At 38.2% G+C, this 27,700-nt stretch overlaps 2 protein-coding genes across 10 annotated transcripts in view; both read right to left on the reverse strand.

Annotated features, from left to right (window-relative positions):
• The window catches only part of ntng1a (netrin g1a), a 177,460-nt gene that overhangs the window by 88,068 nt on the left and 61,692 nt on the right, over nt 1–27,700 (reverse strand). For 3 of the 9 annotated variants that reach the window (XM_088401815.1, XM_088401814.1, XM_088401813.1), the window contains exons 1-2: nt 15,494–15,743; nt 5,861–6,432 (exon numbers count right to left, since the gene is read on the reverse strand). In XM_088401815.1, the coding sequence (XP_088257941.1) occupies nt 5,861–6,109 (249 nt within the window). In that variant the 5' untranslated portion in view covers nt 6,110–6,432; nt 15,494–15,743. Of the gene's footprint in view, nt 1–5,860; nt 6,433–14,083; nt 14,587–15,493; nt 15,745–27,700 lie in introns of those variants that run through there. The other 6 variants (XM_088401817.1, XM_088401816.1, XM_088401811.1 and 3 more) reach the window with 4 other exon arrangements.
• On the reverse strand, nt 23,923–25,608 carry prmt6 (protein arginine methyltransferase 6). Its single transcript, XM_088402016.1, has one exon. It carries the CDS (start codon nt 25,563–25,565, stop codon nt 24,507–24,509), a length of 1,059 nt encoding a protein of 352 aa, XP_088258142.1. The 5' UTR covers nt 25,566–25,608; the 3' UTR covers nt 23,923–24,506.

Below are 27,700 nucleotides of genomic sequence, written 5' to 3' on the forward strand. Positions count from 1 at the left end.
ACGTTGGTTCAGTCTGCCCACTTATTTTATTGAAAATAATGTCGGAACAACCTCAGCTAACACGAGCTGCTGTTAGATGCAACAGGAATTTTAAGCTAAAAGCCAACTAGCCTCCCACTCTTCTGGCTTGTCTCATTGGTATGGTAAGAATACGGCCGGTATAAAAATGCACATCTGCGTGTACAAACTCGACTTTTTTTGGCTGATAGATCGGTCTTCCTTGAATGGTGTAAATTTTCAAAAAAGATATGATTGAAAAGTTACTGATTTTATGATACACTCATACTGTATATTTTTGCCTTTATTTTTGGGAGAAAGAAATGAGTCTTATATTTGAGGAATTACGGTATTTATTGTAACTACGTAAAATATGACCATGACTTTTGTTTTTTTTAAATTTTGGAATTGGCCTTCAAAGCCCGCTGTTGATGTCGGCCGTGATATTGTTTTCTCCAACACAGTTACTGGAAGTGGATTTGTTTTTTATTTACAAAATAGATGTGGGAGAAAATGTTATTAAATCACAGTAAATGGCCAATCTTAATTCTTTTGTAAATTGATTCTTTTGGCACACCACAACTTGATTAAGCTTATGAAATCAGAAAACACACGATGCGCTTTGTCACAGATTACTTGGTCTCAATTTTGGTGATGTCACAAGTCAAATAAAGCCATTTTGTTGACATCTTCCATTTTGTTGCATATCCTCCATTTTTGTCAGTGCTATTTCAGAAAAAAAATACATTACGTTTTAGCCAGGCATCCATTAAGTAAGCCGTGTTAAAATGAATCAAACCGACTTCATCCCCTGATGCTTAACACTTGCTTTGAATGTGTGATTAATTTTTCTTTGCCATTTAATTGCTACTGGTGGTTCTGGAATCTGACCTTTGTAGACTCAGTCGGTCTGGAAAAATGCCTCGCTGTTTCTATCTCGCCCACTTCATAACACAAAAGGCACCACAAACAGGTTTATGAAACTGAATGTCTCAGTCTATGAAAACATTGCAGCCCTGTGAAAATCATCTCACCCACTCATCCACCGCTAAACCAGCCAGTATTAAGATATGAAATGAGACATATTGTGGCTGACAGTTGTCTTATTTTTCAAGGAAATGGCATTATGGAAACGGCATAGCGCATTAGAGATGGGTGAGTGAGGTATGAGAGAGTAAAATCACACTCCCCAATGCAAATCCTTAATCAGGATCAGCTTTAGAAAAGGTCAAATTTGCGTAACCCCATGTGAATCCGCTGATGACAAGTGCACGTCTCACTTGCACTCGGTAACTAGCAAACCTATAAAAATCACTGTTGGTTTATTGGAATGAAAGGTCACAAAAGCTAACAATGGTGAACTCTCTCCACTCCACATAACCAGCTTCCGTTAGACACATGACATTGAAATCTCCTGTTTTGTTTGTCTCTTTGGAAGTACATGAGCTGACAAAATCGTCACATCAGCAGGCTCCCATTTAATTAAACCTGCTGTACTACTTTGGCAAATCAGCTGATTCTCAGTAACCGTGGAACAGCAGTTGCCTAATTTAGGCTTTGTTGAGTCAGCCAACAGACCTCAGCCTTCAGGACATCATCCCTTAAATGAAAAACAAAGTGTGATCTTCATACAAAAACTGCTGTGCAACTTTCATATTTTGGGAATTAAAAAGATTTTTTGATTATTCAACTAGAGAAAGGGTTCTCAAATTTTGGGGTCAGGGACCCCTTTTAGGAAATCAAATTTTCCAGGGAACCCCATTGAAACAAATCCAAAAACAAAGCCATTTTGGTCGCCCATCACTATTTTCAATAAATCCAAATTTGATGTATTTTCTTTGTTTGGACAACTTTTCTTTTGTGTTTTACTCACTGGATGAAGTCAGTTTTTTAAACGCATACTAAGGCATGGCTAAGGAAATAGCAGGTCAATTTTTTTAAAGCACATTTAAAAAGACCATGGTCAACCAAAATGCTGTACAATGAAATAACAGCGCAAAAAGAAGCATAAAACACATGAAAAAAGAGTTTCTGCAGGCGCAAGGTTCAAACTCTTTGATGATGATGTAGATTTTGTGTATCTATTTGACAAATTTCAAAATTACTACATTTTTAAAACTGTATTAGTGTTGTTGACTTGATTGTTTTATTTATGACTCATATATATATATATATATATATATATATATATATATATATATATATATATATATATATATATATATTTACCTTCTTACACAGTGGAGGATTCAAGAACAATTATTCTAACACTTAAAAATAGTTAAAAATCCAACAATCCATTTTTTGTTGAAGAAAATAAATGAGCAGGTTTGAATTGCACTCTAATTAGTTTGAAAAAAACATGTTACTTTGGCAAAGGTTTCCGTTCTTAACTGTGGAACAATTGCCTCCACTGTAATGATGCATACTACTTTTCATAAATTCAAGGCTGCTGAATGCTTTGCAGTTTCAATCATCAAAAATGTTTGAGATTGTGCTATTAAAGGCCAGACATTTAACCCGAGGGTACAGCGGCAACTCATATAACGCCAGACTTGTGTAGCAGAGTTCAATGATTGGCATCTTATTGCTATTTGAAAGGTCACAGGGCTAAAACAGAAAAAGCCGTCAATGTGTGTGGGCACCTAGCAGTATGTGCTGCAGCCTTCCTCTATCCATGACCCAGGGATGAAGGCCTCTGCCAGACATAACAATACTCATATAAGCACCATGCCCTCCGGCTGCTCCTCTGCCTCGCTCTCATATCCAACTTGATGTCTGCTACTTTCAAACTCCCTAGAAAAAACAACTTATAAAATGTGCTGGAATGTACATGTGTTAAATCAATTATCACGTTAATGAAAAAGCGGCCTGATTGTAATTGTGCTGAATCTACAATGTTTAAGGGAATAAAACCTCTCCTTGGATTTTCACATTTTGGCAGTTTTTTTGGAATATCGCAGGTTTTAGTGTTGAATTGGAATTGAGAACTACTTTGTTAAAATTGGCACGTGTATCATTTTTGTCATTTCTGATAATTGGGATAGCGCGAAATCAAAGCTACCCACTGACTTTTTAATTGAAGTTCTTATCACGTTGCCTGTTGTAGACACAGGGGCAACAGGATGGCGTCAACTCTCACTAAATTAATAAGGGTTCATCAAATTCTCTTCAATTATATACTGTTTGATTTGTGTATCCAGAAATAGCAACGCTCCAAAGCCTCTGACATGCATGACTCCTGTCCATCCATGATTTATATGTCTATCACAGAGTCGCGGTATAGCAAACAGGAGACTCGCTCAAGGTTTCGCTTTGGATCAATCAGGGGTCACGGGAATGAGCAGTCGAAGAATGGAAGGTGCCCCTGTTTTCACAATGGCCTTCTCCATATGACACAATCCTTTAGACCTACTGCATTTGATCAGATGCGGAGTAAACTGAAGGTGGAGGAGCTTGAGTACAGATACGCACACACGCAATGTTACTATTTATTTTTGTATTGAAAATACAGCTATTTTAAACGGTAATCTATTCATGGTAATCCATTAACTGGTTTAACATTTTGTTTATTTTAATTGTCCAAACGTTTTCCCGTAAATGTTTACAGATTCTGCCGTCCGCCATATATGCCTACTGATTATTGTTGTCAAAATAAAATACCTTGTTTTAGTTTGGAATACGGTGATGAAAAATTTTCTGACTGTTACGACACAAATTGAATCCATATTTTCTGCAGTTTCAATTTGAAATAATGTTCTGCGTTTGAACAAAGAGAAAAATGAGAATATTTTTCAAATCGTTTTTTTCGATTGCCTGATAAATCAAAAAATATCGTTAGAAGTAGCCCTGTACATTTTATTAATAAAGTATATTTGAACTAAATACGTTGTACAGTATATATGTATAGCTTTACAATCACCCAATGGCAAACTGACTTAAAAATATGTGATTTATGTGCCTATTGCTTTTGCAGGCTTCTGATTGGCCAAATAGCCTTACAGAAATGGGCGTAATCACCACCTGGCATTTGACAGCCAGTTAATAGGTTTTGATTCAACATTTTCAAAACTACTTCTTGTGTAAGTGTGGACATATCCTGAAATATGTCCGGCCGAATAATGTGCGGTATGAATAAAATACATGTTGAATTATTCACATTAGCGAGTCTCCTTGGAGGCCCAATGTGGAGATATTAGCTACTCAGTCAGTGCATGCTTTGCACATAGTCCTCTGGGTACCCGAGTCCCACACGCTCTCGCCTTCTCCAATCTCTCTTGATCATTTGCTCGCCTTTGTCATCCCCGTTTTGTTAATCCCCCCCACCCCTCCATTTCTCCCTCTCTCTCTCCCTCAGCTGACTTTTTGCTGACGACAACTCATCTCTATTTATACTCCTCGACTTACTACTTTTCTTCCCGGAATATTTTTGCTATTTATCTCAAAAGCTATCAAGGCTGCGAGAGAGAATCTTTGATGACTTAGACGACACACCGAAATTGATTCATCATTTAGCAATCTGGGGCGACCAGCTGCGAGCTTCAAAGTGAGAGGGACCCCAAATAAGGAGGAGGCTGGTTTGCTAATTAAATACTTGACCTATTATGCATCGTTTTATTTTCATCTCCATGAGGAGTTTGTGGTTTTCATGATTGCGGGATAATTTGTAAATGCAGCGAAGAGGTCTTTAAAGCCAATTAACAAATCTTTGCTTTTTATTGGGCAATTTGGTCTTAAGTAGTATCCATTAGAAGAAATGTATCTAATGCATTACCTAGCTAAGGCTAATATTGTAATTATATATATATATATATATATATATATATATATATATATATATATATATATATATATATATATATATATATATATATATATACAATGCTTTTGATAGGGTCTGTGCCATAGCCATGGTACAGTATTTATGTGAAAAAAACAGATGACAGAATTTCACATTTTCAAGTGTGAGAGCCCCCCAAGGAATAAGAAAAGCTTTCGCGTCTTCCTTCATGCCACGCCAACCATAAACAAGATTATTATGTATAAAAATTGTATAAGTAAACCTAAACCTGTATCATTTTCAAATTTAATAAAAGTAAAAAAAGAATTATAAATCAACTTTCAACAAATGTTAATTGCTTTTTACAGCATTTATATGAGTTATAGCTTAATCTAAAACAGAATAAAAATGAGTGCATCAAAGTGCCTTAAAAAAATGAAAATCCTTATTTTATTGCAATTACACTTCACATGACGAAACAAAGCCTTTTCCCTGGGGTCCTTCACGCCCGCCCCCCCTGGCGTTATCTCACGCCCCCCACCCACTATTTGAGAAGCACTGATCTAATGTGATCCAGCCCTCTTACAAATTCTTAAAATTTTGTGAGCAATCATACACATCACTCACACGTTTTGAATCCGGTTCATCCATTAACGGCTAAAAAAATAGATCACTGGATGAATGAATGAATGAATGAATGGCTTGTTAGTTGCAGCCCTAACTGCGAGTATAAGACAAGGAAATGAATGCTTGGCAGAGATTGGTGAGTGTATACATGTTTACACTTCCATTTTAATACCATTTGTGTGTTACGGTTACATTACTGCAGCACTACTGAGACTCTGGACTTTGTTTATCTCTGGCAAAGTCACATTTCGCTGTGTTTTGTGTGAGTAATCAGTGTCAACAACACACCGAGGAGCAGATCCCGAAACAGCCGAACGTGACGTCACTCGGCACAAGGCTGCGTGTCGTTAGCCGCATTAATTCTACGCCGGCTTTGCAGTCGTCCGCCACCGCTTGCACGGCAGAACAAATCGAGCCACGGTGCAATAATCTGATAGACGTTTGTGTTGGACTCACCAGCGCACAGTATGTCTCGGGAGGATTTCCACAGGTGATGTTGGGCGGATCAAGCGTGACCTTCAGGTACTGAGTCATATCTGCCGCCTCTGGCTGGCAGGCCATGTAGTCCCAGGTAAGTCCCTCGTCTGAGTAGACCTGGGATTTGCACACGTCATAGTGCCCCCACGCTGCGGGGTAGTGCTGCATGGCGGCTTGGCAAAAACCAGTCCACAGCGCCTGCAGCGTCAATGCCAAAAAGAAACGCATGGCTGGTCCTGTTTCAGCTCCTTCCCTTGGAGCTCCTTACGAAGACTTATAAAAGAAGGGTCCCCTCTCTTACTTCCACTTCCACTGACAGCAACTCATTCAACGGGAATTGGGAGACATGCCTTCTAGGTGACTGAAAGGCGTCGGCTTTTCTTTTTACTACTTCTGCCTCTCCGGGGTTAGCGGCCCATTGAGAAGAGGACGAGATTGAGGGAGGCGAGAAGGAGATAGCCCTTTGACGTGTTGATAAGACAATGTGTGACAGGTCTCCTCAGCTTGTCTGGCTGTCAGTCATTGTGCTTGTCCTTTGTGGCGTTCTGGAACTGTGGAGAAATGACAAACAGAGAATGGGGATGAATCCAGAGCGCCTTTATGAAGTGAGCGATATCGCTTGGCGCCGTTGCCAGGCTGAATGCAAATACGTTGTCTACAATAAGTCTACAATCAGTGAGGTCTTATTTTTAAGGTGTGATTAAAGTGGAAGAGCAAGTGGTTCTAACGAATGTCTGGGTAACGTGTACAACAGCTGCGATGATTATTTAATAAATCGTCTTTTTTTTCATGATCAATCCATTTTTTCATTTCCTTCCTTCCATTTCATAGCCGCTTATTCTCACAAGGGTCACAGGCTTGCTGGTGCCTATATCAGCTGGCTTGGGGCAGTAGGCACTCTGAACTGGTTGCCAGCCAATCGCAGGGCACAGAGAGACGAAAAAACATTCGCACACCCAATCACACCTAAGGACAATTTTGTACGTGGCTGCAACATTTAATATGGACCATCAGGAGAAATTATGCCATTCCTTTGTCAATAACCAAATTATTAGAAAATTAACATTAAAGCTAAACTTTTGCTGTTTGGTGAATAATGTTATTAATTTGGCAAAAGTGTTGATCAACATTTTCCAAAGTAAAATTGGATATTTGGAAATGCTTTATGTTGACAACACCATAATCTGCTTTCATTGAGGTTAAATGAAATCTGAGAATATTTCCAAGAGACCGATATTCTATGTGTTTGGACAGGTTCGGGTCTCAAAACGATTATTTCATTACTGAAATAATTATCAACTAATTTGATAAGCGATTAGTTTTCAATTAATCAATGATTCGTTACATCTCTTTCTAACAATGTTGAGGACAACCAGTATTTGGTTCTCCTGCAGAATGAAAATTGGTTAAGATGTTAAAAATTAGGGTGTGTAGCTACCCTTGATTAGCTATTGCACATGAGACAGGGATGAGAGGACAAAACATTGCATTTTGTCAAGTTATTATTTAAGATCTTAAATTTGAAGCCGCTTGAGCCTGCTGTGTAGTTTGCTCAAACGTATAGACAATTAAGCAGAAAAGAAGTGCTAACATGAAAACAGAAATAAGTATACGATATACTGTACATGGTATATTTAAACAGGTTTGATAAAATGGCAACTGCTTAGGTTTCATAGGTCCAAAATTTTCAGCGGTTGCCAAGTTGTTTTCCAGCTGAAAATGCCTTCTACCCTCCTGCCAATGTATTTCCAAAACATGACATGCATGGTGGCAGATCCTGTCTACAATCACAGGGGCACCTGGCATGCCTTGGGGTATTTCTGTCACAATAGACATAGTACAACTCCTCTTCTCTGCTCTGAGAACAGAGCATTGCTGTGTGCCATCCACTGGGATAAAATAAATTACTGTGATGAAAGTGGTTGGCATCCAAAGTAGTCAATGGCTTAAAAAATATAAGAATCTTGATTTTAGTGCATTAAGACAAAGTATGCTGAATGGAAATTAAAATATGTCAATATTTAACTTTAAGGTCATTATTTTCATGAATGACTTAAATCCTGTGGTGTAACTTGTGTGCAGAGGCAGTCTAAACCCAGTATTTGTGTTTAATACACATACTATTTCAAATAAAGAATTACTATTTAAGGAAATTGTGCCCATACATGCATGCAGAACTTTGTTACCATGACAATTTTAGAATTTTTGCCCTGTAGAAGAAGAAAGCAGTGAATCACATAAGCTCTACAAAAAGAATGTTCAAAGAGCAAAGGCATAGCCTTTCTTTTATTTTGTGTATATATTTTCAACAGTTAGCCTAAATTGAATATGTCACTCTAAATCATTCAACTCTAACGCACATGATCAAAATTAGACAAATGGGACAACTATTTTTTTTCTTTTTTCACATTTTTACATAAGTAAATTTGCCCCCCCCCCCAAAAAAAAAAAAAAAATAAATAAAAAAAAAATAAAAAGGATCGACCAAATATTCGGGTCAGTTTGACCTAGTGTTATGTTTTAATTTACACCAAATATTGTATTTTTTGGACTAAAAGCTGCAACTTTTTTCTCATGATTTGAGCCCTGCAGCTTATAGTGTAGTGTGGCTTATGAGTCCACTAGTAAAACAAATGTGTGTTTCTATCTGTCATTTTATGGAACTACTATTAAATAGAGTTGTGATAAAATGCCAATCAATGACTGGATTTAAAAAGTTTTAAAATTATAGTACTAAAAACATAATGTAATCAAAAATGTAGAAAATCGTGGATAAAAGTTTGTGGTGTGTAATATGAAAGGTGCAGTGTGTGATCGTGTTTTTATATATATATTGTGGCGGACACTAGGACCATGTCTCTCACCCAGTAGGCATGTCGCTATGATCCTTTGATGCTTTGAACCTGTTGGCTTTGTCTTTGCTGTTTTGGACTTTGTTGTATCAGTTTTGTGATGGCATGCGAAGAGTAATTTGTCTTTGCTGTTTTGGACTTTGTTGTATCAGTTTTGTGATGGCATGCGAAGAGTAAAGATCTCCACTAGCACAGCAACGTGTGGTTTCTTCGCCTCGCCACAATATATATATATTATATATATATATATATATATATATATATATATATATATATATATATATATATAAAGTGCGTGTGTGTGTGTGTGTGTGTGTGTATGGTTGCATATTTCAATTACATACAATGTGCTTATAGATTGACAATGTTGCTGTACCTTTTTTAATAAAAATTTTAAAAAAAGGTCTTTCTGACCCATAATTTGGTTATTTTTAAACAAACTTAATTTTAGACTGTACCACTCATCCGTAAACTAATAAAGCCTTGGATAGTTTAGATTAAAGTGAAGGTTTACTGGACCTGAAAGATCCAGCAATTTTGGAATATTATAAAGCTGCATCTTTTCATCATTGGCTGCATCGACTGTGTAAGTGACATGTTAAAAAATATTTCTGATATTTTGTTCCAAATTTTGAATTACGAATCCCCCCCAAGAGTAGTAAATCATTTGCCAACAAAAGAGAAAAGCCCCAAATCAAGTTCCCAAACAAGTTCCCAGAGAGCCTGGTGACACGATCATAATGAAACTGACATCATTAACAACTAAAATCCTGACCCAATAAGAAATGGACAAAGAGGGGTTTTTTTTTGTAAGAAAAAAAAATCAAGTTGCCAAATTTTTAAAAGGGATGAGAGGTTAAGGGGGGCCTTTAAATGTAAAATAAGAGAATGTGAACGGGCGAGAAGTCAGCGGGTGAGGAAGCAGCCAATTATCCACAAGAACTCTTGGCACTGAGCTCGCTGTCTCCCATTAGGAGACATACTATTACTGTGTTAAGGGGCACACTAAAGAGCTCCCTGGAATGGGAATTGCATGTGTGTAAATGTACATGTGTATATTACTTTCAACCTCCATAATAAAGCGATAAACTCTGTAGCCCCCTTGTCTTCTTATTCCATATTTAAAATAAAGGAAGCTTGGCAATGCAGAGACAAAATTGGAATATGAATACGTGATAATGATTGTATTATGTCTAGAGCAAAAGAAACGGCATGCCACCAGCTAAAACATTTCAAAACGTTGATACATTTCCATTGGAATTAACGCAGATTTATTTAATTTGATTTCTTGTGATCTATTTTCAATCGCCTTACTTGAACAGATAAATGATGAATTTAAGAAATAAATAAACAGATTTACATGAATCAGCTAGAACTCGATTGAAATAATTTTAGATTAAAAGTAAACATATGTTTTTTAAACATATTTCATTGACTCATATTGATCAAAATAATAAAAAAGGGTACCCAAACGTTTGCCAAACAACTTTAACTTATTCAATCTCAAATATGTATTTAAGTCTTTGCAGGGTTTCAAGGTACTTATTTACCGTATTTTTCAGACTATAAACTGCAACTTTTTACTCATGATTTGAGCCCTGCGGTTTATAATCCAGCGTGGTTTATCTGCAGTTTTAATACTAGCCATCAGGTGGCAACTCATTCAATCCCAAATATGTGTTCAGGTCTTTGCAGAGTTTCAATCCAAGGTACTTATTTACCGTATTTTTCAAACTAAAATCTGCAACTTTTTACTCATGATTTGAGCCCTGTGTCTTATAGTCCAGTGTGGCTTATCTGCAGTTTTAATACTAGCCACCGGGGGCAATTCACCGGTAAAGCAAATATCTGTTCAAGTTGTCAATTCATGGAACAACTATTAAATAGAACTGAAAGTTCTGAAACTATTTTAACCATTTGGCTGCTGGGAATGCGAATTTATACTTTTTTGGGAGAAATCTCTATTTCTGTCATATACGCAAATTTTTATTTGCTAACTTGGATCTTTTTGCCAGAGTGTGTCACATAAGAATATGTTCCAGACATGATGAAAAGAAGACTGACGTGAAAACGAGGTTTGACTTTTTAATATGCAACAATGCTATTACAATTAGAGAAGCACTTCACACAGTATGAAATAATGTTGAATATTGTTGAAAGGACTGCATGACAGCAGAGGAAGCGCAAAGGGAAGCAGGAATACAAGACCCTTTTTGAAGTCTACTTTTTCACCGTGATCGTAGTAGTTCACGCAATTGACATCTCACATAACCCAGCATTACATCACCTAATATGCTATGAGTCACTGACTGGCTGAAAGTCAGGCTTGCACAATTATTCCACGATCAAACAAATCAGCAACGGCCGATAATTTTAAAACAAGTCTGCTTCAGGTCAGAAAGACCAGACTCAGCACAAAACTAAACTGGAATTAAGAAGGTAAAGCGTCGATCCCGGGGATGTATCCCCACCTTCTTATTTTTTAATTTCACGCATTTTATGCACTTTCAAGGGCAATTTCTGACACAGCTTCAGTCCTGCCTTCTTTACTTTCATCTTTCCTGCCTCTTCCTGTTTCGTATTCTCCACCAGTGCCTCACAAAAGGAGAAACACGGGAGAGGGAAGGGCGGGAAGACAGGAGGGCAGACAGTCAGAGGTAGATGAAAGATAGATAAGGATGGAAGCCTCCATCTACTCTGCTCATCTCAGCTGTTAATAACCTGCCAATATAGGACGCATATTCCTCATGAATAAACATGTATAAGAGTGGAGCTTTGCCCCCCTGCAAGCACAACAGCGTTGCATTCCCGTGGAACACACCTATAATGCGGGGCGAGTCCTCACGTTTCCACATTTTCAAATGTCGGTGCCTACAAGTGCCTGCCTTATGAACTTTTAATCATGTCGGCCCATGGCAAATGGCTGCAGTGCTGATGGCTGTTTAAGTGCATGAGAAGTTGCCTGCTTGATGGAGTGGTAAGTGGGGGCAGTTCTATACTACTACCAGTTTCCGGGTTTTATATGCAGCTCATATCATACTGTTTCGAGATCTTCCATTAAAACGTACCCTGAAAGTTTTTGGTGTCAGATATTTCAGAGGACCTACAACCATAAAAAGATACTGAAAAAGAAACATTCTCAAAGGAATGTAAAACACTGTTCATGCAAACAGTCAGAGTAATTTTATATATTATATATATATATATATATATATATATATATATATATATATATATATATATATATATATATATATATATATTACACATTTGAACTTTGATTATTCACATTTTTTTCAAGTAACTGTCATTCATTGCCATTGACGTCCAGATCCATGTTAAATGTGAACGTTAAATATGATGGAAGTATATCAAAGAAGAAAAACTTGTCTACACTAAATCCCTTTTGCATTCTATTACTGAAAGGTATCCAGCAGATTTTAAAAGGCATGTAATGCTCATAGCTAATCCTGATGACAGTGTCACTTAGAAGCAACTTCTGACTAACTTTTATTCATTCATAGTTATGTCACCAGCAGTCATGACTCAATTCCATACAAACGAAGAAAATAATATTAACAAATTATCTCAGCTGGAAAAGTGCATTAGAAAAACTTTTCTCTTAAGGAACAAAATGTGACATTATGAATAAAAACAATTGCTGATGGCATCCCTTGCTGCTCATTGTACAGCTAGACCTGGCATTAACCCGAATCCCCAATTCAGATTTTCTTCAGCATGTCATCCAAGCGACACGGCCTGTTGGTGTTGCGACGTCCAACTACTGGACACAAGCCTCCTTATACCCAAGATCAAGTGCAGCCGCATGTCTGAGGCCTTTGAAGGCAATCAATGTGTTACTGCTATCCGCTTCACTTGCCTCCACTGTCCTCCATCTGCCACAATACCCTGTGACGTTTTTCATCCTAAAGACGCAGCCGTCCTCCCTCCAGTGGCCCGGTTCTGACACATACGCTCCGTTTGTGCAGGAGCAGCACTTTAGATGGGGCGATGTGGTGACGCTGCCCCAAGTTTAAGTCCAGAGCCCTCAAGCGTCAGTTACTCCAGTGCCACATCCAAGTGGAGGCATCTTATGAGAGGGTGAGACACCCCCGCGCACACACACACAGACACGCTCTGCGCCTCCTCACCACCAAGCATAGCTCTCTTTGCGACACAGGAACATCTAATACATAATTAAACACACTTTTCCTAAAAGGCGGTATGCACATTACTCTGAAACCACAGTTGACATGCCTGGATACTCAAAAATGTCCACTTTAGCTGTGAGGAGGATGCTCAGTGAAGTAGCTTGCGACAAGCAGGAAATACTCTAAAGAAGCCAGAAAAAGGAGCAAATGCGGCTTATGAGAAAGTTGCAGAACAAAACGATGTTACGGAAAGGCGTTAGAGTTTAACTTTTTATTTTGCCAGTGAAAGAAGTGGTGTTCACATGTTTTTTTCATTTTCTTAATGAACAACCCCTGGCTCATAGCCTAAGAGTAACAGCCAACTAAAATAACGAACGCTTGAAGAGAAACAATAACTAGACTTTTATAAAACCATCGAAAATGTGGCAAACAAAAAAATAATTGGGCTATTTTTAAACTGCAAACTGTAGTGTGTTGTTGTCTTCAACCTGAACCCTTGATCCTTATTTTTAAAGCAATTACTGTTTGTGATAATCACCAACATTTATAGCCACCTAAAAGATTAATTGTTGAATATTATCCAACACAACACATCAAAAATAATTTGGGTTGAATATAATCCAAGTAAGGGTTTAAAAAAAAAAAGTGAACCCAATATTTGAGTCACTTTGATTACAGTAGGATACCAAACAAACCCAAATGGGTTATTTTGTCAAAGACAAACTAAAAACAGATTATTTCTTAAAAAAAAGAATACGTTGTATCAACTCTTAATAACCCAAATCTTTTTAAAGTGACAATAGTTTATTTCACTTAATCAAGCAGCACCAGTCTAGCCCAGCGTATGGCTCATTAAAGCACTGTCAAACATGCATTTAAATGAGATGGCACACTAAATCATCTGTTTACAATGTACCAAGGGAGGTATAACCATAATTGGCAGCTCGATGAATGTCAAATTACCGATGTAGAAAGCAGGCGGGTGCAGAAGCGGCGTGCAATTATGAGTGATAGACTTCCACAAGGGGGCGCTGCTAAAAAATGTGCAGAAATTGTATGAACGAAAGTAAAATTAAAAAAAAGAAAACAATTGGCGGTTTTCGGAGCAATCTTATCAATCATACCATGCTAGAAGAAAACGTCATCCGTAAACAACAAACAGACACACAGTAAGTAAAGTTAAAGCAATTAAAACTCACACGCGCATCGAAGTCCACTCTCATGTGTTCCGAGCTCCCCTCGCTCATCAACAAGTTCAGCAGAATGCTCATGAATGAAGAATGACGCGTTTTAAGACGCGCTCTTGCAGAAGAGGCAAAGTGATGAGTTCGCACGTCAGTCTCAGAGGACTCGCTGAGCGCACCACCACCATTGCTCCATTTGGACGATCATGAGGATTGTCCTGCCACATGAACGCAAATGACTGATGGTCGTCCTGGGGGTTCGCTCAACATCTCGCGTCATGCAAACCGGAGCACTTCTGCACACGAGCTCCGAAGCCAAAGTGTCCATCATAGTCGCTCGCAAGTGTCACTCCAACGCGGATCTGACGATAGCACTAAAGCAAACTTCAATATTCCCACAAGCGGGGGTCGCGCCCGCCTCTCCCCACTTCTGGACAGGCACTAGAGAGATGATAATCCCATCACACTCGCATCATTGCGAGATGTGTCGACGAGGAGGATGTTGCGCTCCCGGGCGCACGCTCGTGCAGCTTTGCAACTCCACCACGCGCACCTATGGGTGGTCTCTCCCCTCCCCACCCAATCTCCTTTGCCTGCCCTCACCGCACCGAACATCCTCCCCACCCAAGCATCCATCCATCCACACAATACAGTAGTAATAATAATAATAATAATTATAGTAATAATAATGTATTATTATTATTTATTATTATTATTATTATTATTATTATTATTATTATTATTATTGGGTAGAGTAGCACGTCGATTGCTCAAAAATATTAATAATATAAACGTGAAAAAATATTGGACATTTTCACAGGATAAACAATTTGACGTGCATGCGATTCCATAATTTACATTAGTCTACAATGACTAAAATTAGGGATGACCTAAAGTTACCCCATACTGTGCATGTGATGAAAAAAAAAAATTACGCATTGATTACATACTCAAAATAGAGGGGGTGATTAAATATGTAGTCGCATATTCAATAAGTTATTTCTTATGGGTAATTGAGAAAATTAATTACTTTTAAAGAGTTGCTAAAAATAAGTGTTTCTTGCGTAGGTTATCTAATTGCGATTTATTTAAAAACATTAGGCAGGGGAAAAAAAAATAAAAAAAGAGAATGTCCAAGTTAGGAAACATTTAAGATATCAAATTAGCGCCATAGAAATAGTAAGAAAAAAAAACACTTTCATGTGTTTTTTCTCCTAAACGTATCGTGTTTATTGACTTATTTGCACCACCGTATGAGAACGCAAAGAAACTTTGACGGTAGCGCAAATACAAAACGCAGCATTTCAGCGGATCAACAATGAAAAAAATACCGTCTTGCCACCTGGTCACGAATCGCGTCCTCCGGCAAAGCTTCAAAAGTTTATCAACATCCGTGAAAGACGCGAATGTCGCTGAGCATCTCACCTCGGTTTCAGAGCCCCGTGGAGAGCCGTCCATACCGCCTGTTGCAGCCGCCTAAATCCGCTTTACGACGGGACATGTCAAGCATGTGCCACCAGCCTGCGTCCGCCCTCCCGTCGGATGGAAGAGCTCGCTTCCACTATAGCGACTCACCTGAAGAAGCAACCAGACAACAATGCTAGAAAAATACCTTTGAATGCTCCCACAAGCAGCGCAATTGTTTAAAAGTTTGAAGAAATGTCGAGACTGCTGAATGCAAACATTCCAAGTCGCTCCGGTGGGGTGGGGGTGGAGGGGGGTAAAGTGGGTGGGGGGGGGGGGGGGGGTGCAGAAAGCGTCAGAGGCGCAGAGCGAGCGAACCGAGTGGCTGCACGCATGCAGACATTGTGAGCCTTTGACAGCTCAAGTTGATTTCTTTGCAGACAGCAGCTGCCAGGGAGCCACCACCTTGAACTGCACTTGTTTTATTCATCAAAGATGTCTCGGCGTCGGCTTGTCACAAGTTTGGATAAAGTGAGGAATATGTGACACTTTTATGTTTATTATTATATATTTTTTTTTGCAGTATCACTCATATGTGCAAGTCACAGCTTCTTACGGACCAAGCATGCATGAAGGTGTTTCATCAGAGATGAAAAAGTAATGGACTTCAAGAAAAAAATCCAGTCTAACATGAATGGAAAATTAGCTATTGTTGCCATTCTATTGTAAAAGTGTGTGATGCGAAGTTTGGAAGTGAACATTGAATGCATTTTGTGGCCTAGTTATTCATTAAACAAATGATAGGAGGTGGAAAAATATCAAATCACTTCAGACTACCACAAGGCTTTTGATACATTTTAACGCATTCAATGCAAAAAACCTATTTTTTTTCAAGAGTAAAGACGTTCAGTCCCAGGTGCTAGTTATATCTTTAAAAAAAATCAAGTAGTTAAACTAATCTAATGTCTTGAAAGGGCTGAATTTAATATATTAAGTATTAAAGTTATCAATTACTTAGGTAATCAGGCACTCAAGTGAAACAAAATGTTCTCCATTAAAGAAATAAATCACATTAGGTAGCACCCAAAGGAATCAATTACACTTGTACTTATTACCCAAATTAATTGATTACTTTTGTACTTAATTACCTAAGGTGATTGATTAGTCAGGTACGTTATGATCAATTACTTTAGTACTTAATTCACCAGTAAAGTCTAGTCTTCATCTTTAGTTTATACTCCATGAGGGTCCCTAATTTTGTAAAGTGGCACCTTGTGCGCTTATTGCAAAAATGGTCACATTTTAATTTTATATCAGGTAGATTTAGTTAATGGCTCAGGGTTTGCGTTGCACCTGACAATTTGCTGACAGAAAGTAGACTTTGCTCAGTGTAAAAACAGATGCATCTTCATTTTTGTTTGGTGAAAGTCTAGCGTGTTCGTGAATTTGGTCGACCACGCTACTGCTAGGTGGGCATTCCATTGGATGGAACTGCCTTGCTCACAGCACATCTGTAAATTTGGTGACAAAATGTAGATGCCATTTTGTACTTGCTACAAGTTTTTTTTTTTTTTTTTTTTTTTTAAACAACTAGGCAACACAATGAATTTCACATATACTATTAATGGATGGATGTATGAAGCAACATCAACACTTCATTTTTACTGGGCTCCACTAACAGCAATGGATGTTATGCATGGATGTCACAGGATGACGTGATTATTGTGTTGGGCTAGCATACGGTCAAATCAAATGTTATTTTGTCACGGCAAATGTTATCCTCATCTATCGCTAACAATATTTCTATAAAGATGTATGAGGTTAGTTTAGAGATAAAAGGTCCTTGGAGTGGTACATTCTTTGTTTGATTAATGGAATTAACAACTACAAAAATGTGCTGGTATCGAGTTTTCATGATGACATTCGTATATGTCTGAGGAAGGACAGGTTGACTTATTGCTATTGATAGTCAGCCGTGTATTCAAATCTTCATTTATGTTGTGAGCTACCAACAATATCGTTGACATTTGTACATAGAGTATACTATATTTTCTGCAACATTTTCTATTTCCATACTTAATCTATACATAGGTTGCTGTGTATGAAAATGTGCATAGTCTAATAGGTCAGCAACAAAAGAAAACGTGCCTAATTTCGCTAGATGGTTCATCGCTCCCAGTGTACAAACTTGATGTAATATGTACATAACTTAATCTATCGCTGCCAGCGCATGTACTGAACCTACTATGTATGGAATGTTCTCTTCTTGGTTTAGTGCTATGAGCTAGCAGGCTAGCTAGCTACTGTGCGTGTTTCGTTATATACCACTACCTGTGCCAGTGGGAAAAGGTCCAACATTCAGTCAAGCAGAGAGCTTACCAAAATAATTTTACAGATTTTGGGACCCGGAAATAGAAGACACTTTGGTGTGTGTTGTGAATCTTCCTTATTTACCCTGTGTTTCTTCTCCTGTCACTCAGTTCCTTCGTATTTTCACATTTGCGGTGTCTAACAAGAGGTTCTCCAAAGAAACGTCTTTTCACATAGTTCTTTACGCCTAATGTATGTACCAATGTCAAGCAATTAGGAACAGAAACAAATGAATGAAAGTAACGTTCGAGAAATACACACTCTCCTATGGTTTTACATTTACCCCGCAAATGCTTGTTAGACTTAGAAAATGGTTACCACGTCGATTGGCCTGGTTCTGTGACATCATGTTAATGTTATTGATAGAAGCAAAAGTGAGTGGGAAGTGAATGAGTTGAGTATACCAGCAGAAACAAACAGTGGTAGACGTTTTCACGTGGAAAAACACGGAGGAAATCAGAAAGAATGTGCCGCCAAGAGGCCTCAAAGGTAAACGGTCGCCAGATGTTCACTTTTCTACATTTTTGCGAGTATCATTGTGTGGATAAAAAAAAAAAAAAAAAAATGTATGTCCAAGGGAGACTATGAAGCAAAAGTGGATTTTGACAGCAATTAATCCCTGTCATGGATCAACGTAACAAACCAAGTGTGACAGATCTAAAGCACACAAGCATGATCACTGTTGGTTCATCATTGTTGGACTCGTCAAGGGTGGGGACGAAGGAGACGGCTCTCCTTGCAGCCGTCTCTCTCTTTCTGTCTGTCTCTTAGCCCGAGGGCAGCTTGCCTGTCATGAACCTCTTCTTCTAATTCACTCTCTGACAAGAGAGAGGTGCATGGCAGCAGGCTAACAAAGAGACAGTTTAAGTACAGACTAAAATACGATGGCACCCTATGAAATGTTCACTCAAGATGCATTTTGGATTTGAGGGGGGCTAATCCAGATCCGTCAGTTATTATCTTTGATTCATGGGTAGAGACTTGAAAAAAAACAGAGCCTATGTGCCAGGCACTTGAACAGAAATCAGAGAGCAATAATACAAAAACACCAATGTTACTGTATATGTATTAATAACTACAGGAAAATATGTAAACATATTTTGCTGTGCAACTTTAAGGTATTGATGGGATATAGCTGACAAAGAGCTGGTGTTGCCATTTTTTGTCTCGTATTTATCACAACTACTCAACAGGCTAATTTTAGTGCACTGCGCCAGATGTGAGCTGTTGATTGGGCCAACCTTGCATCTGCTATTGTGTTTAATTTTCCCATGATGTGACCCTAATAAGTAGATGTACAAAAGGTCAGAAAAAAAGCTAACCAATGCAATCAATACCAACTGCAGGCAAGCATATCTGCATGCTCTTTGTCTAGCAAAATATTTTTCCCAGCTTTTGTAAGCTTACTTTAATACAAACAGCAAAGCCAAAAATGCTTCTGGTTTTAGTTTTTCTTGATAAACATCATTTTTCTTCCAAGCGCTGGAAGTACACCAAGATTTGCTTTCACTCACAGACAGAAGCAAACATGTGTGTGTGTGACTCTGTGGAATTAAAAAAAAAAAGGGTTTATACTGTCTGTGTTCCTGTTTTTTTCCTTAGCTTTAGTAATACTTTTTGAAATACTGTGTTTTTCAGGCAATTATGCACACTTAAAATGTTTTAACTTGATCAAATACAAACAGTGCGTGTTATAATCAGACGCGCCTTATGTACAGTATGAATGTTAAATTGAAGATGGGTAAAGTTTGGTTCATTTACTGTATTGGTTCGTTTTCTTTCTTGTGCCTTACAAATAATGTGTGCCTTTTAACCTGGTGCATACTATATATGGAAATCCATGCCTGTTCATTGAGACCACACTTTATAATCCCATGCACCTAATAATCAACTAAATTACAGTCATTAAACTAATGTTTGATCTTTCTGTGTGGGAATTCAACAATACTGAAATAAAGACGAGTAAAGCAAACCCTGTAAACTAGATGATATTGGCAAAAATGAAAATAAATGATATTTTTCTGTATTAACTTGTTTCATAGATGTAGTTGATTTTTCCTCTTTTTTGATTTTTTTTTTTGGAATCACTTCCATTTTCATTCATGAAAATATTTCTTCAATTTTGTTTTAGATACAGTAATGTGTTAATTTTCGTTAATTATAATCACCTTGGTATGGAGGTATTTGCAAACATACAGTATTTAACCACAGTTGCTTATAACATTAAGGGATCAAAAAGAAATATGTATTGTGTTTTTTCATTATATGCGCACTGGGAATTTGGTAAAGGATGAGGGTTAAATAATACGAGTTCGGGTTAGGGTTAGGGTTCGCTGCGACCATCCATTTACTGCTATTTTAATGTAACAACCACCATTTTTTTTTTTTTAAATTTGAACATTGGCATGGTGTTTGTACTCCCTTGTCTGTGTGATTCAGGTGAACGGCGAGCCAGGCGACATAAATGATCACCGCCGGCTAAACCAGCATCCTTCAGGGACCAGTCACATCGTGAAAAGTCACTTCCCATTTCAATATGGGATGGCTTGAAGGAGCGAATCAGGTCAGCCTCTGTGCTTATCAGCCTGGCGCTAACCCTGGGCTCCAATCTGCTACAAGCAGACCTCCACGGCTGATCCAATCCTATATGGTATTCTAAGCCCATGCACCAACTTGCCTAAATTGAAAAATAATATTAAGTTATAAAACAATACCTGAAAAGAATTACATGGAGGCATAATCCAAAAAGTGCATGATTGAAAAAGGATTAGCGGGCAAGAGGAGGAGTGGCCCGCATAGTTTGGTAGATTGCACGAGAGTGCCTCAGGTCGATTGTGAATTGGGGCCACCGCGTTATGGTTTACGTGCTCCTGCCAGTGATTTGGTTCCTTAACAGACGCAGGGCAGATCTGTCCTTGTTTCCCGGTACGCGTCCGTCCGTGTCATCATGCCTCAGTGCTTTAAGCTGGATTTCTTCAGAACGACAGCATGGCTCTTGGCTGAGCTTTGCAGCCCAGGGCCAAAATTAACAGTGTTTTATTGCTGTCCAGAAAAAGCAACATGGAGTGGACACGGGATCTATGGGTCAGTTCCGGTAGCTAATGGTAATGATGACAAATAGTCTCCTCGGCTAGCCCCCCTAGAGAAATGAGGCCCACCTCTTTGGAGGTTGGTCCACCAAATTAGCTTTTGTCAATACCGCGGTTCTAATTTGTGTGCTCAGGATGTGCTGACAGAAATATTGCTTACTGTAAACTGACTGCAGGAATTGAATCCTATTGGCTTATTCATGGTGTCATTAGCATACAAGGATGAATGAGTGGCCGTGATTAGATACCGCGTCGCCAGTCAGGTTTCAGCCGCGATCGAAAAACAAGATGCTTGTAAACGCGTTCAATAATTTGTCCCGTTTTAAATGAGAGCATAAGTAAAACCCATTCGAAATGCTTATCTGTTCATTTAAAAACAACAGCGATGAGTTTAGCGAGAAAAAAGGCCTACCGAGAGTTTTCAAATATTTTTTCTTTATAAGTTTACTCTGTCACTTAGACTTTTTCCCCACCTAAAATATTGTCTTTACATAGTTTGAATAAAATAGATAAGATATTCGAGATATATATATCGAAAGATTGTAATTGGTAACTCTCAATGTAGGGGATACAATGTGCATAAATCACATATTTACCACTTATTTTTGTTATAAATGAGAGATATGCTATTGTCAGTGTTGCTATTGTAATATAGTATTTACTGGAATTTTGTTTTATAGTACGTAACAAGATTCACGTTGTCTTTCTCAAAGCAGTACTATGGTAGGTTTCTTTGTGATCTATGCTGTCATATACAAACAGACCGGTATAGAGAGATGCTTTGCACAAAATTCTATTTTTCTGAATAAGGAGTCCTTGAAAATAATCTTTGAAAACACAGATGTGCTCCACACTGTTTCCATATGTCTCATGACAGGAAACTCAAGGACAAACCCACATCATACTGTAGCTGTTACACACTATAAAAGACATACCCTTAACGTGCGTCTTCCTGGAGAAAAACAACGTTTAAAATGTATAAAAACTATGTGGTTTTAGGCCTTCGATTGCAAGTACATTACACAAAAAAACAGGTTGAATAATGCACAGCGCTGATCGACCGGTTCCCCAAATGCAGAGCATGGCAACACAAATAATCACATTTCAATTTTCAATCCGTGTTCCTAATGGTTTCCCAATCATTTCAAGCAGGGATAGTGCCCAATTAGTATCACGCTTCGCAGCCAAGTGTGGCCATGCATGCATCAAAGTCATTAGGTGACTGTGCGGTTGATCTTTTCATCCACAATATTGAGAGCCTCATATTATATATATATATATATATATATATATATATATATATATATATATATATATATATATATATATATATACACACACACACACACACGCACGCACACACGCGCTCACACACGCACACACACACACTGTGTTGTATGTGTGTGCAGGGCTGCTGCCTTTGAATTGTACTTTTCGTTCAGTTTTTTTTATTTTTTTACAAAGCCACCTCCAAAATTTGACAGCACACCCAAGCGGACTCATGTGTAAACCAAACCAGCCTGTGACCTCCACATCAAGCATCTTCATTTCTAAGGTCGTCTGAGAGCAGCCACCCGTACAGCTGCCGCAACACTTGGTTTGCATAACACAAATAACCTCTGCACAAACTGTCACAATTCATCTCGAGGAAGCTCATCTGCATGCTCGTTTCTTTCATCGTCATAACCAACGTGACCGGGCAAACACTTACATTCAAAGGCATCAAGCACTTTTAGAGAGGTGACTTTTTCCACAGATGAATCCCGCCGTGTTAAGCGTCATGTGGGTGTCCATATTAGGGTGGGGTTATAATATGGACGGGAACATGTTATGGACAAGTCCCACAGTTGAGCCATTCATCCATGACCTCATGTTTCATGGACCTTCACACAAATCCTGGATGCTGAAAGAATTTCACAGTTCTTGCATAGATCTCGCATACTCAACAGACATTAGATGGGCGTTTAAACTATGTTCCCGCAGGCAAGGGGAGAAAATGAAAACTCCACACAGGAAGGTCAGAGCTACAATTAAACCTGGTACGTGTGAACTGTGAGACGGACGTGCTAACCAGAAATAGAAATAAGAATAAGAATAAGAGAAGAATAAGAGAACCAAAACACCTTTAACATTGATTGCACATACCTGCAAGTTTAGATATAAGAACAGCATCAACGCATTTTAAACTCAGATTGTGAGACTACTGCATCAACACAAAAGTAACGTGTGTGATTCGTTTATTAGTAGAGAGTGTCCCCTGGTCATAAGTAAAACTCAAAATCAAAATAAATACTTCAATAGTGTCTTATGTTTCCCTTATTTATCAAGAGATTGTGCCCTGGTGGCTGATTAAAAAATACCACACATAGACTGCACTGGACTATAAACTACAGGTTATAAAGCGTGAGAAAAAAGTAGCTTATGTTTGTCAATTTTTGTCATGATATGTTTGACACTTATCAAGGTTTATTGACGTTGATAGTAAGAAATACATTTTAGTTATGTGTCAATAAGAGTTCATATTTTAGCATTTCAGTGTCAAAAATATTTCGCGGTAATACCATTACAAAGAAGGTACATTGTTCCTGATTTACATAGTTACAATACCTTGAGTACCAAATGAAGTCCACATAAAAAATAAATGAAAAAAACATACAAACTTATGTGGCATTTTTCAATCCCTTGTATTTATATATGGTTTTCTATTTATTTATTCAAATGTTTGGCTAAAGGGCTGTCTAAAAATGGCCGGTGAATTAAGAATAATGAATTACCTGAGTAATCTATTTAAGTACTAAGAATAATTAAAATGATTACATACTATGGTAATTCATTACGTAAATTAGAACTAAAGAAATTGATTTCTTGTGTTAAGTATTAAATGATTAGGTAAAGCACTAAAGAAATCGATTAATGTGGTTAAGTATTAAACTATTCTGTGTACTAAATTAATTGATAGGTACTAAATACCTAGAATAATTGAGTGGTTAATCATTTTTAAAGTAATTTAATTATATAAAGTAATTGATTCCTTTGGTTTTTAACTCATTTGGTACCAGTCATTTTAGAAACTCCCTTGAGATAAAAACTTAAAACTCTTCGAAAAAATGTCTCAGTTTGAATACATTAATAATATTTACCAGATAAATACTGTGCCCCCCGTGGAATGTTGAAAGTGCAGTCGGGCAATGTACATTCCAATTTCTATTCGTTTGTCTTTTGAGTTGGTATATGATTTAATTGTGATACAAAGACTATCGCAAACTAATATTTGTAAAACTAAAATGTGACAGAAAAAGAGACATTAGAGTAACAGCAATGCACTGTGAAAACATTGGAAACTACAAGATGTCACATGCCGTTTTTGAATTACTGGCAATTCACACTCAACTTCAAATCTTGGCATGATGGTGTAAGAAATTACATCTGATTGAAAATAAACACATAAAATGCAATTCAAAATGTTTTACAAGATTTAAAAATACAAAAAAAAAAAATCACAGGCATCCATATTAATAACAATGATGTCATATGAATACATGAGGATATACAGTGCTGCGTTTAATGACAGCAAACTATGGTAGGGTTTCAGAGGTCCAATCGGGGATCGAAAAAGTCTTGGAATGCGTTTTTTGTTTCCCAATGGTGTAGTCCAGGTGAATGCACACGTGTCTGTCACTTTCCTCTGAGGGGTACATGTTGACCTCCCCAGTCACCAGTGTGTCCTGCACCACCTCCACCGGTTCATCCAAGTACAAAACAGCTTGTTTCCAATGGGTCTCGGGTTTGAATGGAGACGTGGACAGAACGAGCGGTTGCGTTTTGTCCGGGCAAGGGAAAGACACCGTGAAGTAGACGCAAAACGCGTTGATAGCAGCCGAGCCGAAAGAATCGCACCGGAAGTGACCCTTGACCGACCGAAGATGCTCCACCGTGATAGTGTAGAGGTCCAATTCGGCGAACCGGGCCGGGTGTGACAGCACGTCCTCTGCGGTCACCGGGCTGACAGAAATATCAGAGTTTTTGATACATTTCCTGGCAAACTCACTCATACAAGACATGTCGATGCCGTAATTGTCTTTGACCGTGTACCAAAAGTGTAAGCGGTCCTCCACCACGGGCTCGCAGATGGGCGTGATGAAAAGTTCGGCTTTATTGGGCAGAATGATCCCTTCGGGCTTTTTCAACCACTTGTCGCGAGCGTACAGGACCGAGTTAAGCATCGACTCATGCAGGAGAGCATAACCCATCCACTCGCTCACTATCACATCCACCATCTCCGGTAGCTCCGCGGTCTCCACAGTCCCTCGTATGACTTGGATTTTGTCCTCCATCTTATTTTGTCGGACTATTTTCACAGCTTGTTCGGCAATGGAGCACGCTTCAACGGCGAATACTTTCTTTGCACCGGCTTGGACGCAGAACATGCTCAAAACGCCGGTTCCTGCCCCGACGTCCAGCACTACCTTCCCTCGAATCCACTCGCTATTCTTCAGAATGGCCAATCTGTACGTGTTGGTTCGTACATGATCAGCTATCATTTCTTCGTGTATTGTTACATCGGAATAGCTATCAAAGTACAGGTTGTCTTGTCGGGTTTTATCGAATTTTCGCTTCTTCGCTACACGAGACATTATGCCGCCGGGTTGAAGAGTCTCTCTCTGCGATACTTCCGCATTGTTGAAATAGGGACATGTAGTTTTACACAGCTCGCGTTGCACTGCGTGGAGCCAAATCAAGAACTACATTTCCCTTTTGTAAGCGACAATGACGTTACAGCATAGTGTTGCGTCCAAGGACCTGGTTGAAGTGGTACATACCCCTTTTCTAAAATAGGCTTCGACTGCTGGAATTCACAATACACTAATTAACAAATAGATTCAAGTACAAAATAGTATTTATTACAAAATGTATATTTTTCGTTATGCTTTTAATTTACAGTTTTTCTTTGTTTTCAAATGTGCAATTGCAAAATAATATGACTCAAAGATTATGGGCATTGTCATTTATAAAATATGTATCAGCAGCAGCAAGCAGGTGTCTGTCAGAAATTAGTCAAGTTTTTGGATAACACCGCAACATCTGTGCCTCAATTCACGTGCTATATTTGGACATCCACAATGTTTACCTTTTAACAAGCTCCACACAAGACTTTTGAGATTTTCCCAAAGTTATGGCAGGCAGAACTCACATCCTGATGGTCCTATGGGACTTTCAGAGATCTTTTCCAAACGATACTGGGCAAACGAGCAGGAGCTGTATCCAGCGGTATAATGATGTAAACATGAAAGGAAAAGCAGTGGTTGGAGGAACACAAAGAAAAATGTAAATTTCAAGTTTTACCACTTGAAGAGGAGAGCATTGTGGAATGCAGGAACTAAGTGGCTTTAAAAAAGTATTTTTATTTTTTTAAGCATATGGCAGTACTCGAATCATATCATTGTGAAAGAAAAAAAAAACAGGGACTGTGTGTTGTATTCAAATCAATGTTTTAGCTTACAACAATAGCAGCCATAATGACATACTGTAATGAGCATAATGTACAAAGGAGGAATATCCTCATATGTTGAATAAGACATGACCAATCCAAATATTATCTCAACACCGGAGTTATATCCTTAATTGATGTATTGCCTAAAGTAAAGTAAAAATCTACATTGGGATACATGACTGCATGGTGAAATCTAAACACATTGTGATGGTATAAACAATGTGCATATTTTGAGGAAACCGCTATCCCTGATTAGTCACATTCCCATCATTGTAAAAATCCTTTCCCTGTTAGCTGCTTCCATCTTCTGACATTTTATCAAATTAATTATTTCAATTTGGAAGGGAAGATGCTGTTACAAAGATATGGTAAAACTCAATTTGGAACAATTTCCAAAGCCATCACAGATACATTTAATCAGTTCATCTACAGAACAATGAATCAAGACTGAGGTTCCCATTTTCAGCTCAAGGTACAATATTAGAAATGAGGTCTTTTACAGAGGACCCAAACTTACATAAATAGTTCATCATTGCTAAAACGTGGTCATACAGTATAATCACAATAACTAAATGTTCAAAACCACAAGGTAAATATGCAACAGCAATTCATAAGCCAAGTGAAAAAGGCAAAGAACTTAAGTCAAAACAATCTTTTGCAAAAATGGGAGAGAGCACCAAGGTCTTCCTATGTTCTCAGGCTTTTTTTCTTTTTATTACAACGATTACACGTTTCACAGTAATACTATATAAGGAATTGTTTATATCTGTGTGTGTGTGTGTGTGTGGGGGGGGGGGGGGGGGGGGGGCATGCCAATAGGTGTGCAAGCAATGTGCTTTTATACGTTACAGTTGATTGCATCCCACCCAAAAACATGAGACATCATTGTAAAGGCCAGGACGTCCTCTTAGTCCGTTATCTCACGTGAGTAAAAATATACAAACCAAAAATAAATGTCCACACACATTTATAGACTGTATCTCAAGAGGACATAGCTGTTAATTGTGGTTAATTAACTATGTTCTTCACTGTCAGGCCAGTAAAAATTAATCTTTGGCGTCTTAGTCATCATTGGCAGTGAATGAGTTACAGATAATGTCCTCCTGATACATGCTTGTTATAGTTACGGACAATTTTAAATGCAACACCTGCAGCACCTCTTGCTGTCGGTAGTAAAAAACTGTCTAAATCTTACACAGTGTCCCTTTAAATATGTGGAATTTAATGTCCGGACTCTTAAAAAACATGAAAAGCACTGAATGAGTTAATGATCTCTTT

Source organism: Hippichthys cyanospilos, chromosome 19 (genome assembly GCF_059441005.1).
Source record: "Hippichthys cyanospilos isolate Australia breed blue-spotted pipefish chromosome 19, RoL_Hcya_1.0, whole genome shotgun sequence".
In the NCBI taxonomy this organism is placed as follows: domain Eukaryota; kingdom Metazoa; phylum Chordata; class Actinopteri; order Syngnathiformes; family Syngnathidae; genus Hippichthys; species Hippichthys cyanospilos.

What these genes read in the sequence shown, in the direction of transcription:
- prmt6 (XM_088402016.1), bottom strand. Translation starts at nt 25,565, where the DNA reads ATGTCTCGTGTAGCGAAGAAGCGAAAATTCGATAAAACCCGACAAGAC.